The sequence below is a fragment of the Carcharhinus amblyrhynchos genome, chromosome 1 (genome assembly GCF_965287045.1).
Source record: "Carcharhinus amblyrhynchos chromosome 1, sCarAmb.v2.hapA, whole genome shotgun sequence".
Classification (NCBI taxonomy): Eukaryota; Metazoa; Chordata; class Chondrichthyes; order Carcharhiniformes; family Carcharhinidae; genus Carcharhinus; species Carcharhinus amblyrhynchos.
Window position 1 is genome coordinate 88,276,015 of NC_137324.1, and position 20,771 is coordinate 88,296,785.

At 40.1% G+C, this 20,771-nt stretch overlaps 1 protein-coding gene across 4 annotated transcripts in view; it reads right to left on the bottom strand.

Moving 5' to 3' along the window:
- wdr19 (WD repeat domain 19) overlaps nucleotides 1–20,771 on the bottom strand; it is a 123,968-nt gene that overhangs the window by 44,022 nt on the left and 59,175 nt on the right. For all 4 annotated transcript variants that reach the window (XM_080188720.1, XM_080188703.1, XM_080188730.1 and 1 more), the window contains exons 17-25: nucleotides 19,627–19,831; nucleotides 14,167–14,326; nucleotides 11,810–11,920; nucleotides 9,181–9,290; nucleotides 8,124–8,181; nucleotides 6,998–7,144; nucleotides 3,569–3,651; nucleotides 1,569–1,652; nucleotides 806–952 (exon numbers count right to left, since the gene is read on the bottom strand). In XM_080188720.1, the coding sequence (XP_080044846.1) occupies nucleotides 806–952; nucleotides 1,569–1,652; nucleotides 3,569–3,651; nucleotides 6,998–7,144; nucleotides 8,124–8,181; nucleotides 9,181–9,290; nucleotides 11,810–11,920; nucleotides 14,167–14,326; nucleotides 19,627–19,831 (1,105 nt within the window). The remainder of the gene's footprint in view (nucleotides 1–805; nucleotides 953–1,568; nucleotides 1,653–3,568; nucleotides 3,652–6,997; nucleotides 7,145–8,123; nucleotides 8,182–9,180; nucleotides 9,291–11,809; nucleotides 11,921–14,166; nucleotides 14,327–19,626; nucleotides 19,832–20,771) is intronic.

The window sequence follows — 20,771 nt, forward strand, 5'->3', positions numbered from 1 at the left end:
TCTACACCCTAGCTATGACTGTAACGCTACAGTCTGCAGTCCTTTCCTTCTCTATAAATGGTATGCTTTGTCTGTACGCCACGCAAGAAACAATACTTTTCACTGTATACTAATACATGTAACAAAAATAAGTCAAATCAAAAATCAAAATTAATATTAGAATTAATTCATGAATAACACAGTAGTCTTACCCTAAGGAAGCCTAAGTTTTTGTTCACAAAGGGTCGGTATTTTAAAGTGTTCATTACAACACAGCATTTGGTCAACAAATGCAATTAAAACCAACTTGAAGTGAGAAAATGAACCAGCCTATTTCACATTCTCAGGATGTCCACAATTAATTACTTTTCAAGTATAGGGACTGGTTCTGTCGGCAAATGTGACTGTTAATTTGAAACAACATAAATAACAAGTTAAATAATGCCTAATTAATCTGTTTTGATGGTGTTGGCCGAGGAAAAAACGTTGACCAGGAAACCTGGAAAATTTGAATACTGCTATGAGGTCTTTTACATTCAACTGAACAGATGGACAGGGCTTCATTTAAACTCTGATATAAATCTTGGATAATGCATTAATTCCTCAGTACTGCACTGAGGTATTGAGACTGCATGCAAGTTCTGCATTGTCAAGGCCAAATTGCTTTGACTGAGAGAATGAGACAAGATCATACTCAGTTTTTTATATGCAGCAACTAGTGTGATGTTCATGAATAAATCCAATTCATTTTTAAAAAATCTATTGCGATACAACAATCCTAGAAAATTTGCAGACTAATAATAACTGATTAAACAAGCCTGTGTACCTGGCTACCATTTTGGCTCCATCAATTGACTGGGTTTCTCTAATGATACGAACAGCTTCTTCTGGATTACTGAGATGATCCAACTGAATTCGAATCATATTGTCCCAGTCTTTGGCATTTTCATAAGCCATTGCAGCTTCCTTATATCTAGAATTGAGTTGCAAAGAAAACAGTTTAATAATAAATTCCTCAAATCAAGATACATTAACTTTGGCAACCAGCTCAAAAAATGAATACTGGATGTTAAAATATTAGTATCAATTTTAGCCAAATCAATTCACATCCCACGATATCAAGAAGTAGTTGAGTGCATTTACAAGTCAGATTGCATAAACTTGATTTCGATTTAGAGTTTAAAAGGATGAGGGGGATTCAATCAAGGTGCTTAACATGATAAAGAAATTTGATAGAATAGATGCAGAGAAACTATTTCCTCTGGTATGGGAATTCAAACTAAAGGGGCACAATCTTAAAATTAGACCTAAGCTGTAAAGAAGTGAAATCAGGCAGCACTTTTTCACAAAAGGTACTTGAAAGCTAGAACTTTCTCTCAGTAAGGCCGTGAAAATTGGTTAATTGGAACTTCCAAGACAGATTTTGTTAGGCAAAAATATAGAGAAATGAAAGTTGATAGTGAATAGATAGAGTTGAGGTACAGATCATTGATGATATGGTTGAAATGCAGAACAGATTGACACATCTACTCTTAATCCTACTTTCCAATGACCTGCAGTAATTATATTCCAATTGCACAAGATTGTACCTTCCATCGGCTTCCTTTGCTTTTGCATACTGTAGATGTATCTTGGGGGATGTTACATGAGGGAGAAGCTCTCCAACTTTTGCCCTGGGTTACATAAAAAGAGAGATTGTTAAGATGGCTGTATCTGACAGATATGATTTTAAGCAGAAGGATGAAAAGAACAATAAATAATTATGCAATACAATATGAAAATATTGAAGTTTTTAAAAAATCTACTACAGGTTTGATCTACCAACCTGGCATTACATGCTTTTGTGTTCTAATCTTTATTAAAGAATCAATGTAAATTGCTTACATTTTCACAAATGAAGTTACTGTTAAACTTTGAGCCCTCTCCCAATATGCCAGAGTTCATTGCTCAAAGCCAGTTTTCATGAACAAATTGAGTTTGCAATAAATGGAAATTTGCGGCTTTATGCACTGTGTATGGAATAACAGTTTCACAGTTAACCTCTAATCATCCTTTACTATGTGTGGACCGCATCAGATTCTCCTGTGGTTTCCAGACAGGGAAATATTTGGGAAGATCAGTGCATACTGACTAAAACTACTTGTTAGAATAATTTATAAATTAAATAATGCATAAAGCCAACTGACACAGCAAGCTGTTTGATATTTAAATATTTATAAAAACAAGACACATCAATTTGTAAGAGTTTATGATATATGCTTTATTTACGATATGGTTTTTTAAAATTTAATAAGCAAGGGTACATGTAAGAATTTCTATTGTAATTAGCCTTTTTAAAACGCTGAGGGGTAAAACAGAAAGGTCATAATTGTCACAGGGACCATATAATCAAAACAAAAGTTATAGGTACTCTCAGGCTCACTAACACAATGAATAAATCCTCACATTCTTTTCATTTAGGAACACAGAAACAGGAGTAAGGAAATCTGGCATCTCTGCTATGACTCTCACCAATTTTTACAGATGCACCACAAAAAGCATTCTTTCTGGTTGGTTTGGCCCCTGCTCTGTCCAAGATCACACAAAACCATGAAGGGTCATGAATGAAGCTCAGTCTATCACACAAATCAGCCTCCCATCCATTGACTCTGTCTACACTTCCCTCTGCCTGGGAAATCAGCCAGTATAATCAAAGAACCCAACCATCTGGACATTCTCTCTTCCATCTTCTTCCGTTGGGAAAAAGATAAAAAAACCTGAGGTCACGTACCAACCAATTCAAGAACAGCTTCTTCCCTGCTGCTGTCAGACTTTTGAATGGACCTACCTTACATTAAGTTGTCTTTCTCTATACCTTAGCTATGACTAAAACACTACATTGTCCACTCTCTCATTTCCTTCTCTACGAACATTATGCTTTTCATTGTATACTAATAAATGTGACAATAATTAATCAAATCAAAGAATCAAATTTAGCCTTTCAAATCTGAACCACCATTTCTTATATTCTTATTCAATTAGAACATGGCCGATCTTCAACATAACTTCATACACCTTAAGGCCACGGTGCAAATTTCACTAAAGGGTGATAACCCTAAAAAATGCTTCTGACTGTGCGCTTTATTCCAAACCATATGTAATTGTACTCAAGCACTGCATGACTGATACTTATAGTTTTAAAAGAATTTAGTCCCTGTAATGAAAATATTGAAATGTTTGTAATTTTCTCATTATTGAACTGAGCAGGACAAGGTGCTAGAAGAGAATGAAGGAGGGAGAGAAGGGCTGAATGTTATTCCCATTATCTGACTGATTTCTTCCACTATAAAAACATGAAATCCTTGCATATACTAATTTAAAATAAATATTCCCTTTCTGAATAGATTAGCGTTTTACAGTGAAAAGAAACTACAAAATCACAAAAAGGAACAGGGTTTTTTTCCAAATATATGTTCCCACAATAAGAAAAGTTTGCATATGAGCCAAGTGTCAACCATGGGAAATACAAACATGTTATTAGGCACAGATTGTAATGCACAATACATTCCTTTTTTAAAAAAAAATGATACATCAGTAAATATTTCTTTACCAGTTTTTACAACGGATGTAAACAGACGCTGCTTTGTCATAGTACTGTCCTTTCTCATACAACTGAGCAGCTTCAGAGAATTGCTGTGAGTAAAACAAACATTAACAAGATTACAGTTTAGAAAATCAATTATGATGGATTTTAATGATTCTGGATTTAGTTTATATTTCTAATTAACTTTGTTCCATTATTTTAGAGAATTATACTGCGGAAGTACTAGATGCTGCAATTACGTACTACTACAAAAATGACAATTTCTTAAAAAAATTTATACTCTTTATTGTAAAAACGATTTTCTATAGGATTTCTGAGTGGAGTTCTGTGTTAAACATTTCACAGTGAAAACAGGGTGCTATAGAGAACAAGAACATCAACAACTTTGATGTCAATGGACTGGGCTGTTAAGATACTGTACATAGGGTAAGTACTCCATAACTTGACATCTCCAATAACTATTTGCTAAAACACAGAGATCAAAAGGAAAAAGGCCTGCAATTACTCTTCAAAAATATCAGACCCAATAATGTGATAACTACTTTTAGCTGGTTCCCTTCAAAAAAAATTTGTACCTTTCAAATAATTCCTTAGTGGGATCACACAGGAATTTCATATCAAGGGTTATTTCATCAACAGATTTTGAACAAAATCACTAATATAAGTATCATCTTACACAACAACATCCTAAAGGGCGACTTTATAAATTAGTGCTCTGAGTGCATTGCTTGTGCGTAGAGGAAATCTACCACTGATCTCAGCACCCAAATTCCTGATATCTACTCCCACTACTTGTAACACTACATTGGGAGTGCTTACTCATAAAACATATCCCTAAAATACTTTGCGGTTGGCAATGCAATGTGTCAGCAGAATCTTAATAGCAATTAGTTTTCTGTTCTGTTGAAATTACTTATTAAAGGAAAATATGTGGTTCTTACAATTTACAGCAGGCAGTAACTAAACCTCTACACAACATATCACATTACTTGAACAAAATTATGGATTAATGATAATTTGCATACATCAGGACTTTGTTGTGTATTTGTTCATGTATAGACATATTTTCAATAAATAGCAGTATGCATGAGATACACTATATGTGCTTAATAAATATTACCTTTTCAAAAGCACTGATATCAGGAAGGCAGGTATTGTTATTGGCCAATATATGCTTTCTGATTGAAGATTTGATCTTATAGATGTCAGTTAGGTCAAGAAAATTACTTATTTAAAAGCACATATGACATCCTGCACGTACTTTTACACATTTTTTCTTGTTTTCTTCAGAAGACTTCGTGATACACACCAGGCCCCAACAAATTTGACCCTTGTTTCCATACACCTAATAATATATATTATTAAATAGAAGTAGACTTTCTTGGTTGAGTTAAAATCTGCAATCCTGTGGCTGAGAGGCATCAATGCATACACTAAACTAACCAACTTTATCACACATAGCATAGAGTTACAAAATTCTTGTCACTTACTATCTCCACTATACAAACATATTGAGATAGACATGCTTCTTGGCAGTGAGGCAAAACTGACAATACCCAATAGGTCATTAAACACATAAGAAATAGGAGCAGGAGTAGGCCATCTAGCCCTTCGAGCCTGCCCCGCCATTCAATAAGATCATGGCTGATCTGTCGTGGCTCAGTTCCACATTCCCGCCCTCTCCCCATAACCCTTAATCCCCTCTCTTATCAAAAACCCATCAACCCGCGTCTTAAAAATATTTAGCGAGGTAGCCTCCACCACTTCAACAGGCAGAGAATTCCAGAGATTCACCACCCTTTGAGTGAAGAAGTTCCTCCTCAACTCCGTTCTAAACCGCCCCCCCCCTTTATCTTGAGGCTGTGCCCCCTAGTCCTACTGTCCTTTCTGAGCAGGAAGAGCCTCTCCACCTCTATCCTATCCATCCCATTCATCATCTTATACATCTCAATGAGATCTCCCCTCATTCTTCTAAACTCTAACGAGTACAAGCCTAGTTTATTCAGCCTCTCCTCATAGCTCAACCCCCTCAACTCCGGCATCAGCCTAGTAAACCTCCTCTGCGCTCCCTCCAAGGCCAAAATATCCTTGTGTAAGTACGGCACCCAAAACTGCACACAGTACTCCAGCTGCGGCCTCACCAATGCCCTATGCAGCCGCAGCAAGACCTCCCTACTTTTATATTCAATCCCCCTCGCTATGAAGGCCAGCACCCCATTTGCCTTCCTGACCACCTGCTGCACCTGCAAGCTGGGTTTTTGTGACTCATGCACCAGGACCCCGAGGTCCCTCTGCACCGTTGCCTGCTGCAGTTTTTCGCCACGTAAGTAATAATCCTTCCTACCATTATTCCTACCAAAGTGGACCAACTCGCACTTGCCAACATTAAATTCCATTTGCCAGTTCCTGGCCCATTTGCCCAGCCTATCTAGATCCTTCTGCAGACTCTCCACACCCTCTGCACAATTTGCCGTTCCACCAATCTTGGTGTCATCAGCAAATTTCGACACCATACACTCGGTTCCCTCCTCCAGATCATCTATATAAATGGTAAATAGCTGAGGCCCCAGCACCGACCCCGGGGCACTCTACTAGTCACCAACCACCAATCCGAATAGCACCCATTGACCCCCACTCTCTGCCTCCTATTTGACAACCAATCCTCTATCCACGCTAACACCCTACCCCCAACTCCATGCCCCCTGACCTTCTGCAATAACCTCTTGTGAGGCACCTTGCCAAACGTCTTCTGAAAATCAAGAAAGACCACATCCGCCGGCTCTCCTCTATCCACCGCCCTAGACACATCCTCATAGAACTCCAGTAAATTTGTCAGACACGACTTCCCCTTAACGAAACCGTGCTGCGTCTGCTCTATCAAGCAATTCCCCTCAAGATGCCTCGCTATTTCCTCCTTGATGACGGATTCTAACATTTTACCTACAACAGATGTTAAACTAACCGGCCTATAATTCCCCGCCTTTTGCCTGGCACCCTTCTTAAACAACGGCGTAACATTAGCCGTTTTCCAATCTTCCGGCACTTCCCCGGAATCCAGCGACGTCTGGAAAATAACCACCAAGGCATCCACTAACACCTCCGCCATTTCTTTCAGAACCCTCTGATGCATTCCATCTGGTCCTGGCGACTTGTCCACACACACATCTGATATTCAGTTCCAGTGCAGTCAAAGGAATTGAATATCAGATGTTGCACACAATAGGCAGGCCAATATCACCTGTTCTGTGTCACTGCCCAAGTTGTATTTCTACCCCTCTCTCTTTAAAATGAGCCCTTGTGAGGAGCAATGAGGGATCCAATATTAACGCATTTACCACAGTCTGTCTTGATCATTCTATTATCATTCCTGCTAGTTGTGTATCCTGGGACTGTGGCTCCACTCATCCATTGACTAATCCAGAGATCATCTTATACCTTCATACTTTCCAGAATAACGCCACAGTCTTTCTTCAGAACTCTGCTGATATGTCTGATTGCCTGGTTGACTCCACGCCGAATATCCCCCATCCGTATTGACATCCTTGCAATTCCAGCTAAGCAAGTATCATCATGGTCAAGGTACTGTACAGAAAAGAGCATTACAGAAAAAAAATCAGCACCTGCAAACTAATTAGATAGACTTATTAAGTTCTGTTGTTCAGAAAATTAATGATCATTTGAGTTTGGGACACTGAGACGAAGAGCTTGAGACATGAAATCCCAGTGGGAGTCAGGCAGGGAGAAGAGAGGTCAGCTGAGAGAGATAGAAGTGAGTGATCTGGGTGATAACAAATTATAATCATATCTACAACAATTATTCACTGTGAGATGTTTAAGTCACACTAGAGCAACAGTACTGAGAAGGCTAAGCTGTGAGAAGGTGGAGTTGTATCTCCTCTGTCCTGGAATAGGGAAATTTGGTGCACAAGACCAAGCCCAAAAGTTCTGTGGAGGAAGAAACAAGAGAGAGAGAGAGAGAGAGAGAATGAGAGAGAAAAAGAGTAAAGAGAGAACAAAGAACAGAGATATCAAATAGTGCTGGAGCTGATAACCAGGATCAGTGTTACTATTATTACTAAATACACTACGTTCCATAAGTGTGTGTGAAGCTCTACCTGGAAGAAGCTCTCCAAAATAGTGCAAAATAATCTGAGCAAGTAGATGAGACCATTCTTTAACATTGTATTCAAAAGGTGATACCTCCAACAGTGCAACACATGTCCAACACTGCACTGGAATTGGATTTTGGTGCTTAAGACTCTGGAAAGGGACTTGAACTATTTAGGCTTACAGGCGATTGGGCTATCCAGTGAGCCACACCTGACACACACATACACAAAGCTAAACAGCAAAACCAATCATTTTGGACAATTATACATTGATTATAAAATCTGGTTTAATGTTAAATGTTTCAAGGATTGAGTGAGATCCTTGGTTTCAAATTGTCTGAGATTATTTCTGAAGCTATATAATGTTGAGCGCATGAAGTTTATTATTGCAATCACATAATGCTTTTCTTATGACCCATTAAGTGGGACAACGTAATCTGACAATGTCTTGCCTTATTGTCTCCGGTCATGCCCTTTTCATAATGTGCCAATGCATTCACATAGTCTCCTCTGAAAAACATATATTGGTTAACATAACAAATATAAAAATTGCTATGTTTTATCATTAATCTCAAATCAGGGAATATAACTCATGGAAATGTGGGTGAGATTACATGCTTAGTTAGTGATTTAAAAAAAAGTTGATTTTTATAGCTAATGAGTACATTTATATTGGAGAGCTGACACAAAACCTAGATGTGCATACATGCAAAAATGTTTGTGGTAGAAAAGAGGGTGTTCTACGTATGTAAATGTTATAAAAAATAGTGCTTCTATTGGAAATGATCAAAAACAATAAAACTATCTGATAAATTCTAGTACAAGAACAGAAGAAAGATGAACATTCATCTCAACGAGAAAGACAAGACAGAGAAATAGTTAGTTTCGATACTGCAAAAAATAAAAAGATTAAAAACTCCAATCCTTCTGAAGTCTCAAATTCTGTACCAAAAAATCTCAGATTTCATACTTGGATGCTAATTAAGGTAACCTTTTGCTCAAAGAAATTCAAATGATGGTGGCATGGTGGCACAGTGAATAGCACTGCTGCCTCACAGCTCCAGGGACCAGGGTTTGACTCCCGGCTTGGATCACTATCTGCGTGGAGTTTGCACATTCTCCCCGTGTCTGTGTGCGTTTCTCCCGGATGCTCCAGTTTCCTCCCACAGTCCAAAATGTGTGGGGCAGGTTGATTGGCCATGATAAATTATCCCTTAGTATCCCAGAATGTGTAGGTTAGAGGGATTAGCGGGGTAAAATATGTGGGGTGACGGGGATAAGGCCTGGGTGGGATTGTTGTCGGTGCAGACTCGATGGGCCAAATGGCCTCCTTCTGCATTGTAGGGATTTTATGATGATTTTTATTATTTCTATGATCTAGTAATTCAAACTAAGTGGCATAAATAGACAGGAAAAGTTAGCACGTGATTTGCATAAAGTGACTGAATAAAAGTAGACTGTATAGTAACTTGGCATATCAAACATTAGAGACCCATTTTTTATGCATACGTGAACTCTAATTGAATAGCATATTCTTTGGAGATAAACGGAATCTGATCAGGAGCCAGCCGTTTAGCTAATTGCAGAGCACTGTCCCAATGTTGTAGATCCCTCCGCATCTGCGGGATAAAAATAGAACGTCACTCAAGAACTAGAACTCATGAAAAAAGAAAATAAATATTTTAAAAGGAGCCAAAGAAGGCTTCCCAAACTATGGATTATACCCCCAGTGGGATTGTAAAACAAGATTTTGGGATTGCAAGCTCCAAGGCAGCAATGGCTGGTATGCAGCTTGGACTGAGTGCTAATGGTTGTCTTTTTAAATGCCCTTTTAAATCCTGGCAATTCTTTTCCAATGGTGCATGTGGCCTAATTCCAGGCCCCAAAAAAGCCAGTGAACAGGTAAATGATTTTGTTTTAAAAACTCAACAGTGTAAACACCCCTTCCACTCTCACAGTCCTTCATTTTCTCTCCACCATACTACCACCCCTCTCCCAGTCGTCCGTCTGTCTCCGGCCTCCACATGATCAGCGTTCTTCTCAGTAAATGAGAACACGAAATAGGAGTAAGGGGAGACTCTTTGGTTCCTCAAGCCCGCTCTGTCATTCAATTCGGCTACGGCGGATGTTGGGCATTTTCCTGCCCCAACCTCCAAACCCTTGATTTCCTGAGAGAGCAAAAATCTGTCCCTGGACATGATAACTATAGCCAACCAGCACTTTGAAATTCCATTTAGCATGTAATATTGATTTCCATTTTCTAATCCTTCTTTAGAAACATAGCCTACAGACAATGACAAACTGAGAAACAAATAAATACTTCCTAGCCATTATCCTTCTAATATAGCCTTTTTGTTTTCGGAGCAGTACAAAATAAAAAATCAATTCTAGTTTATTGATTTTTTCAAAAGATATTTTGCTTTAACATCTTTAAAACTAGATTGGAAAGCAGGAACAAACAGCACAATAAGACTAGCTTGGACATAGTTGAACCTACTGGGGGAGCAGGCATGCTCAAATGATAACCACTTCTACCAAATAAATGATAGGAAATCAACAAATTGATGTGCATGTGTCTTTTTTCCCTCCATCTTTGTGTCTGTCCTTCTCTTGCATTAATCAAAGCTAAGAGGGTTAGGAACAAGTTTCAAAAAACAGCAAAGATAAATTGCATTTATATCATTACTTTAGTATATGCTGACATAGGCGTTCTGTATTAGCTCCTTCCTAAGGAGCCCCCTCCTTGGGCTCCCTCCTAGGGCAGCCTAACATGGGCGGCGCAGTGGTTAGCACTGCTGCCTCACAGTGCCAGGGGCTTGGGTTTGATTTCCAGCTTGGGTCACCATCTGTGTGGAGTTTGCACATTCTCCCTGTGTCTGTGTGGGTTTCCTCCGCGTGCTCCAGTTTCCTCCCACGTTCTGACAGACGTGCTAATTAGGTGCATTGACCCAAACAGGCGCTGGAGTGTGGTGACTAGGGGAATTTCACAATAACTTCATTGCAGTGTTAATGTAAGCCTTACTTGTGACTAATAAATAAACTTTAAACTTTTTAGAAAAATATTCCAAAGCACTCCAAAGAGAGGCAATTAAAAAGAAAATATATGCTAAGCTATATATTAGAAGAGGTGACTAAAAGTCAGGACAAACGATTGGATTTTAAAGAAGTGAAAAGCGATGGCGGGGCTATGGACTTGATAAAGTAAATTATAAATTGCAAGGCGAGGTAAATAAAGGCATAACTGCCAATTACCAGGAGTTAAAGGGGAGATAGACCGAATAAGCCAATATCAAAGGAATTGAGGGTTTGATGGTCAGGCAATGAGGAGTTTTAAACATAACAACTAGAATTTTAAATTTGAGACACTCAGATACTGGATGGCAATGTAGGTCAGTGAGGTCAGGGATTATTGGTAAGCGAGACTGTATACACGGAGCATACATCAGCTATAAGAAGACATCTTACATAGCACAGTAGCATCAAAGTGTAAACTCATATGTTAATATGGTACAATATGTTAAGGTCTTCAAATCGCTGCTGCTTTACTAATAACACATTTTGACTATTAACAAACTATTGATCTTATATAAAACTGAAAATGATGGATAAACAAAACAGCTTTGGCAGCATAATGTTACAGATTTAAATGATCCTTCTACAGAACTAAAGAAAGGCAGAAATATACAGAATTACATAGTTGAAAGGGGGGTGGAAGAGGTGAGGCTGAATTGAAGATATTGACAAATTTCTGTATTCTAGATTCTGCACATTCCTACCTTTCTTCAGTTTTGTAGAAGGATCATTTAGATCCAAAACGTTAACTGCTTCTCTCTCCACAGATGCTGCCAGACCTGATTTTATACAGCATTTTCTGCTTTAATTTCAGATTTTCAGCATCTGCAGTATTTTGCTTTTATTGATCTTCGTGACTTAAAAAGAAACAACTAAATGCATAATTTTTTAGCTACAATTTTAAACCGCTTTATTCTCATGTTTGCCAATATTGAGAGATATCCTGACTTCTACAAAATAAAACAAAGAGTACAACAAATGAATGAATCACCATCCCCTGAAAAATGCAAACATCCTTTGTTGAAAGATCAAAGGATGCTTGTTAAAATAACATTCAGCTTCTTACCTCTAACGCAGCAATTGGGCAGCTGGAAGCCAGATACAGATCCTGTGCCAGATTGAAATCATTTGTAAACATTGCAAGGTGTCCAGCCAGTAGGTTGTGGTCTTCAATTCCCTAAAATATTAAAGACGCTGCACTGAAATATATTACACTTTTGGAAAGCGATGGAGCAATGTTCAAATAAAGAATGCTCACCTGTTACGCTACAAAGAACTACTGGATATTTTGATGGTAACCAATTGGGACATAGGGTTGAGAAGAAAGTTTGTGGTTTTTTTTGTTGTACTGCTGCAAGTTGCTAGATAGTAAGGACATGATTGCAAATTGCACATCCACTTTTCCCTTTAATGATCAACTGTTCCAATAGTAGACGTTTTACTGTATGCAATGATAGCACTGATAATTGGCAATTACCAAAGATCTGTGACACTTGAAGGAGGTGGTCTGCGAATGTTGGACAAGTTACTGCTCAACCAAGCTAAGATTGTTATAGTTAAGTGGACATGTTTGTATTCAGAGAAAGTCTTCAGAGTGGTGCATTGCACTAACTATATTCTCCTTTTAATCAGTCCTTGCTGTGTTTCTGGAGAAAGCTTGGGATGAAAGTTTTTGACACAATGCTGAAAGTTGTTTCAGAAAATGCATTGTAGTTTCATAGAAATATAATACTTAATTTCATAGAAATATAATACTACCATTACATCCAATATGAATATGTAACTAACCATGATATAAAATCTCTTTCTTTAATGCCAGAAAATGCTGGAAAAATTCAGTAGATTTGGCAGCATCCGTGGAAGAAAGAAATAGAGCTAAGTTTCGAGTCCATTTGGCTGAAAGAAGTCATGTGGACTTGAAACGTTAACCGTTTCTCTCACTACGGATGCCAAGAGACCTGCTGAGTTTTCAAGCATTTTCTGTTTTATTTCAGATTTCCATTATCTGCAGTATTTTAGTTTTTAGCTTTCTCTAACTGTTCTTTCATAATTAATCGAGTGCTGGTGAGTATCACATGTGGAACCATATTACAAACCATTGCATCAATTACAGATTATAAACTTGCCAGTCACTTTAGTAATTTGTTCCCAACTTAAAAATCAAACATTTTTATTCTTACACTGCTATTATAAATTCTTATTTCAAAGGTTATCATGGAAATCGCTTATGCAAAATTGTCACACAGCATTTACCCCTTCTGCCAATGGCTTGCTGTCTTTTATCCCTTTCAGGTGGGATGTGACATGATTTTTGTCCCGATGGAGAAAGGAACCATCAATCTCTCTGGGCTGCATTTGGAAGAGAAAATGTGGTGTTTGATGACTGCCTCTCTCCCCCATCCCTACTTGTTCTACCAGCTGCTCACCCTTCTCATGGTACTTTATGTTTTACTTTTATACTACCTTCTTGTTGCTTCAAAGTTACTTACCTGTCCTTTAACCTTCCATTTGTGGTAACCCCAGTCCTAGTCATTTCTCCCAAAATTAGCTGTGAGATGCTTGAAGCCATCTCATCAACTCCCTCCTTCCCTATATATTTCCTTCAAAAGCTAAAACTTGAAGAAAAGTCAAACTAGAATAAAGAATGGAATTGTCTGACATTCTCTGCACGTCTGACTGTCTCCCAATTCACCCACTTTCTCCCTATTCATTGCCCTAACTTCTAATTTGTGTATGCTCCTTTCCAAAATGCAACATTGAAAATCTAATTAGAATAAGGAATAAAATTGCCTTTCTGTCTTGTACGTTTGGAATTACAGCCCATCTCACAGTAAGTGATTGACAGTGACCATTTCTGATTGTCAATAAGACAAAGTGTGAAATAATTAATAGGGTTCAGAATTCACTGTTTTTTGAAAACTGAACATTAACATAAACAGAGATACTCGCTCAGTTTAATACATTTTCTGAAATCTATAAAACACACAACAAAAGTAATGTCAAAAGTTAACAAAGCTACTTTCCCCTCACTAACACAAAAACATTTAAAGAAAAACTCAATATATATATGTGACCTCAATTAAGCTTTTGAAATGCATTTTCTTATGTTTCAAATTTATTTGGCGTAAGGTACTTGGTACAGCTGACTAAATGGTAATGAGTTTTCTGAGGAAATTAGATGTAACAAATATACTTGGACTGTACAATCCAAATTTACTGTACAGTCACAGCTTTGGCCAGAAATATTAACTTCAAGCCCAGGATTTTGGGCAACACTGAGGCCTTTCTGTAAATTATTTTATTGAAGACATTAGAAGAAATAATATATAATTCAGTGGATAAATATACCCATGATGTGTTTATTCTTATTTTATACAGTAGTAATTGATAAAGATATTTTCAATCATCTTCATTAGGACCAACCTTGATCTGCTCCAGTGAAATTACCATTCCGACATTTCCAATCATACGATACACACGGATTGCAAACTCCACGTCCATGTGATGGAGGCAAGCACGAGCGAACTCAGTCCATGCTGAAGGATCACTCAGTATTTTGCACACATCCCACGCTTCACTAAACCTGCAAGAGTCACAAGAAAAGTTACCAGTAAGATGAATTCAGAATAGTTTGGACGTTAATTGCAAGTACATTCTATGGTCTAGTACCAAGCTGTGGAGAGACCGGCGTTGAACTGGGGTAAGCACAGTAAGAAGTCTCACAACCAGGTTAAAGTCCAATAGGTTTATTTGGTAGCACAAGGCACAAGCTATCAGAGTGCTGCTCCTTTATCAGGTGAGTGGGAGTTCTATTCACAAACAGGGCACATAAAGACACAAACTCAACTTACAAAATAATGGTTGGAATGCAAGTCTTTACAGGTAATCAAGTCTTAAAGGTACATACAACGTGAGTGGAGAGAGGGTTAAGCACAGGTTAAAGAGATGTGTATTGTCAGCCAGGACAGTTAGTGAGATTCTGCAAGCCCAAGCAAGTCATGGGGTTTACAAATAGTGTGACATGAACCCAAGATCCTGGCTGAGGCTGTCCTCATGCGTGCAGAACTTCTCCAGTTCTCCAGCTTCCACCCTAAAAATGTTAAAGAAGCCATCCCCTCTGGACAAGCCCTCCGTATATACAGGATCTGCTCAGTTCAGGAGGATCGCAACAGGCACCTCTAGATGCTGAAAGATGCCCTTGTAAGAACAGAATATGGCGCTCAAATCACTGATCGACAGTTCCGACGCGCCATAATGAAAAACCGCACCAACCTCCTCAGAAGACAAACACAGGACATGGCAGACAGAGTACCCTTCATCGTCCAGTACTTCCCCAGAGCAGAGAAGCTACGACATCTTCTCCAGAGCCTTCAACATGTCATTGATAAAGACGAACATCTCGCCAAGGCCATCCCCACACTCCCACTTCTTGCCTTCAAACAACTGCACAACCTCAAAGAGACCATTGTCCACAGCAAACTACCCAGCCTTCAGGAGAACAGTGATCATGACATCACACAACCCCGCCACAGCAACCTCTGCAAGACGTGCCAGATCATTGACACAGATGCCATCATCTCACATGAGTTCACCATCCACTAGTTACACAGTGCATACACTTGCAACTTGGCCAATGTTGTCTACCTGATACACTGCAGGAAAGGATGTCCCGAGGCATGGTACATTGGGGAGACCATGCAGACGCTACAGCAATGGGAAGAATAAACACTGCTCGACAATCACCAGGCAGGAATATTCTCTTCCTGTCGGGGAACACTTCAAGAGTCATGGGCATTCAGCCTCTGATCTTCAGATAACCGTTCCCCAAGGCAGCCTTCACGACATTCGACAATGCAGAATTGCTGAGCAGAAACTGATAGCCAAGTTCCGCACACATGAGGACAGCCTCAACCAGGATCTTGGGTTCATATCACACTATCTGTAACCTGCACGACTTGCCTGGGCTTGCAGAATCTCACTAACTATCCTGGCTGACAATACATATCTCTATAACCTGTGCTTAACCCTCTCTCCACTCATATTGTCTGCACCTTTAAGACTTGGTTATCTGTAAAGACTCGCATTCCAACCATTATTTTGTAAATTGAGTTTGTGTCTTCATATGCCCTGTTTGTGAACAGAACTGCCACTCACCTGATGAAGGAGAAGTGCTCTGAAAGCTTGTGCTACCAAACAAACCTATTGGACTTTAACCTGGTATTGACAGACTTCGTACTGTGCTAGTACCAAGCCACAGAGTCCAGGGGCATCTTAAACTTAGGCTTTGTGATGCATACAACCAGGGGAGCGACAGGGGGCTACACTAAATTAAGTGCCTCTGCACTAAGAATAGCCTTAAAAAGTAGGAATTTCATATGTTGAGTTGCCTGTAAACATCCTTTACATTTCCATGAATTGTGTCAACAGTTATGATAACCTGTGACACCTGTGGCTGGTACTGCAGTAAGGTTTCCACATTTGGAATATTCATATTTGTCACATTTCCCTTTCCCTCCCTGTGGACGTTTCTGAAACACATGGACAACAGCAGTTCAAGAAGGCACCACACCATCACCTTTTCAAGGACAATTAGGGATGGACAATAAATGCTGGCCTAGCCAGCAATGCCCACATCCCATGAATTAATTAAAAAAAATTAAAGTATAAAATCATATAGCCACAAATTCAATTCACGTATGGTTGCAACACAAGCATATCTTAATTCCATGAAGCCAGCCAGTTACACTGTCTCTGGGTCTGTTGCATACAAACAAAGAACAAAGAACAACCCAGCACGGGAAACAGGCCCTTCGGCCCAATGAGCCCACGCCGCCGCATCACCCTACACCTATTCTACCCTGCATGTCTACGAATGGAACCCCTAACTTAGCCAGATTCAGGGGAGAATAGTGTCAATTTAGTAAACCAATCAGCCTAAGAGCACATCTTTGGGGTGTGGGAGGAAACCGGAGCGCCCGGAGGAAACCCACGCAACCACAGGGAGAATGCACAAACTCCCACAGACACAGGCCCAAATCCATGTATCTGCACAGCCAGCAGTGCTAGTCACCGAGCTGTTGCGGAGCCCGTCTACCGGTCCACGATCAAGCACACACACCGACACGAAGTACTAGGCCACTCCCAGAACCTCCAAGAGCAGCCCACGCACGACCCACCGTGTGCATGCCCCTCGTTTGACAACGAGGTGGACCTCCACCTGCGGAATAAAAAGACAAAAACGTTAACTTACAAGTCTGCATTTCTGGTGCCTCCCGAGGTTCTGTTCTGACCTTATTTAACAGCCCCTACTATAACCCTCCATCCCCGTTTCACTCATGTGTCTGTCTAACTGAACCTTAAACGAGTCCAACATTCCTGCCTCCATCACCCTCCTCGGTAGCGCGTTCCATACCCCCACAACTCTCTGCGTAAAGAACCTTCCTCTCGCATCCAAATTATACCTCTCCCCCCTCACCCTTAAATCATGACCTCTCGTATTTGTACCCAGTCTAGGGAGCAGTCTCTCACTATTGACTCTATCTATTCCCTTCAGTATCTTATATACCTCTATCATGTCCCCCCTCAACCTCCGTCTTTCCAAGGAGAAAAGTCCCAGTTTCTCCAACCTTTCCTCGTACCCCAGCCCCTCCATGCCAGGCAACATCCTGGTAAACCTCCTCTGAACCCTCTCCAGAGCCTCCACGTCCTTCCGGTAGTAAGGTGACCAGAACTGGACGCAGTACTCCAAATGCGGTCTAACCAATGTTCTATACAATGAAGCATTAGACGGCAGCTTTTATACTCTATACCCCTACCTATAAAGGCTAGCATTCCATAAGCCTTCCTAACAACCTTCTCCACTTGTGTCGCAACCTTCATGGATTTATGAACCTGCACTCCCAGGTCCCTCTGTATGTCTATACTCCTAATCGGTCTACCTTTTATCACATAGCTCCTCTCGGCATTATTCCTTCCAAAATGCACGTCAGGATTAAATTCCATCTGCCACCTATCTGCCCAATGCACCAACCTATCTATATCCTGTTGTATCACCTGACATTCCACTTCAGTACCCGCCAACCCTGCCATCTTGGTGTCATCTGCAAACTTGCTGATCACACCACCTACGCTCTCTTCCAAGTCATTTATGTATACTACAAAGAGGAGAGGTCCCAGTACTGAGCCCTGCGGCACACCACTGGTCACTGGCCTCCAGCCCGAAAAGGTCCCCTCCACAACTACCCTCTGTCTCCTATTGCCCAGCCAGTTCTCAATCCACCTAGCTACCTGACCTCGTATCCCATGCGCCTTAACCTTTCCTACCAGCCTACCATGAGGGACTTTGTCAAACGCCTTACTGAAATCCATATAGATGACATCAACGGCTCTCCCATCGTCAACCGTTTTTGTCACCTCCTCAAAGAATTCCACCAGATTCGTAAGGCAAGACCTCCCTCTAACAAAGCCATGTTGCGGATCCCTAATCAGATCGCAACGCTCCAAATGCTCATACATCCTACCCCTAAGCATTTTCTCCATTAATTTCCCTACCACTGATGTCAAACTCACCAGTCTATAATTTCCAGGGTTATCCCTACTACCCTTTTTAAACAGCGGTACCACATTTGCTACCCTCCAGTCTTCTGGGACCTCACCTGTGTCCAAAGAAGAGACAAAGATTTGCGCCAGAGGCCCAGCAATTTCATCTTTCACCTCCCTAAGCAGCCTGGGATAAATACCATCTGGCCCCGGAGCTTTATCCGTCCTCTGCATGGCAGAGATAACTACAGGCTCTGCCTGCTCAACGTACCTGGCTCACATACCACCCACACACATTCACCATGGTGCCATCTCTTCCCCAGGCCCTTTGCTGCCTGCGGCCACGATGCAACCTCCCCCTATCCCAGGGCCCAACTTGGACTCCCCAACCCCAGGGCCTGACTTGGCCCTTCATCCTTCCCAGGGCTTGACTCAACCTCTCCAAAGCTCCAGGCCATCTGTAGGTGCACAGATTCTAGCTTCTTTTTTGCTTCACTTCCCTTGGTCATGCAGCGCTCAGCAAACAGACCAATGTCAGAGTTCAATCAGACACTTTCTCTCCCTAATTTGCTACTGATGGGTTCACTAGTCTGCCTATCAGGGGCAAAAGCAAGAGACAAACAGCCTGATTGGAAGAACAGCTCCATAAAGAATCTTCCACTGAAAGTCACTTCTTTTACTAGGATTTTGAAAACTGATGCTGGGGTACACAGAGGGGCAGCTTGTTGGACATACTTTGGACAAGCCTGGTTGAGAATCACAGATTGGTTACAACACAGGAGACAATTCAGTCCATCACGTCCATGTGAGCTCTTGTCCCAATCTGTGTCCCTCTTCCTGTTGACGTGCAAGCTTTTCACTTTGAATAATTATCCAATTCTCTTCTGAAAAACCCTAGTAAATCTGTCTCTGTTATGAAAAATTCTAAGTGAAGAGCCCATTATTCATGATTAAGTAATGAAGTTAAGGGAGACATCAAACTTAAGGAACACTGCACAAAAATGAATAGCGGATCAGATGATTGATCAAAATTCAAAAAGATGGCAGGGAATCACTAAAAGGTTAATCAGGATAATGAAATGTATAACAAGAAGCTAGCTAGAAACATAAAAGTAAATAGCAAGAGTTTCTACAGGTATTTTAAAGGAAAAAAAAGTAAAGTTGGTCCTCTGGAGAGTGAAAATGGGGAGTTAATTGTAGATAATAAAATGGATGAAATTTCTTAATCAAAGAATTAAAAATAGCATTTCAAAATTCATACAACTTCTTGTGAAATCAATTTGCTGATATTTACACAGTTAGCACATTTCAATATTCCTAACTGAATTCCAAAATATATCTCACCTTTTCAGCATTAAACACTGGGTCAACATTGGCTGTAGATCATTAGGTCCTAGATCCTTTAAACCAGCCAGGAAAGAGTGTGTGCTTAAAAGAATACTGCTGATTTTCCCACTCTGCATCTGACATGTTAGTTCTCCATTATACAACAACAGTGGCTTGTGAGAAAATGGAAGTTTTGTACCACCTGCCAGCATGACTTTGGAACCTGTAAATTAAGCAAAATGATAAGAAATGCATTGCTGCACCAAATGAAGATTAACACAGGAAAGCATGTTAGGTACAATTTTTTTAATGGGTTAAATAATGGAAACATACTTTAAATGATAACTGTAGTGCAAATGAGTTCTGGTAATAATATCCAATAGGTAGACAGATTTTTTAAAAATCAAGAAATTAAATGGTATTTTGTAGTTTATATCAAGATGGTTCAACATTTCCTCTCCAATCTTTGACGTGTTGTAGCCTTCCAAATCCTATGTCCAGCTTTCTTGCAACTCCATATTTGAATATTTCTAATTAGGTGATTGGCAGAGCCACAACACAAATAACTTCTGAGTGCATGACTTCTGTACACTGTCTTTCTTCATCACCTCCAGCAATGTCTTTGTGCCATTCCCTTGCACCTAAGTATCCCACAAGAATGCATCTTTGGTCCCCTCCTCTTCCTCATTCAGGCACTATCATCCACAGAAATGGGCCAGCTCTGATATGAGTACCAATGATACTCATCTCTACATCTCTCAACCTCTCCAGTACAACTGTGTTGTCAGGTTACTTGTCCTAGTATCCACTTTTCAACAAGCCCGAATTTCGTCCTATAAAACATTAGAAAAACTGAAGTATCATCTGCCACAAAGTTCATGACCTTGCCACCAATTCCATTCCCCTCACTAACATTGTCTCAGGTTGAACCAGACTACTCTTGGCATTCTATTCATCCCTGAGCTGAGCTATGAATCCCACATAATCTCCATTACAAAGGCCACCTGCTTCAACCTCTACAATATCACTTGTTTTCAGCCATGCCTCAGTCCATCTGCCGCTGACATCTCCATCCATGCCCTTTTCAAATTCAAACTTGACAATTCTAATACTGTCCTGGATATTCTCCACCTTATATAAACATCAGCTAATTCAAAACTCTG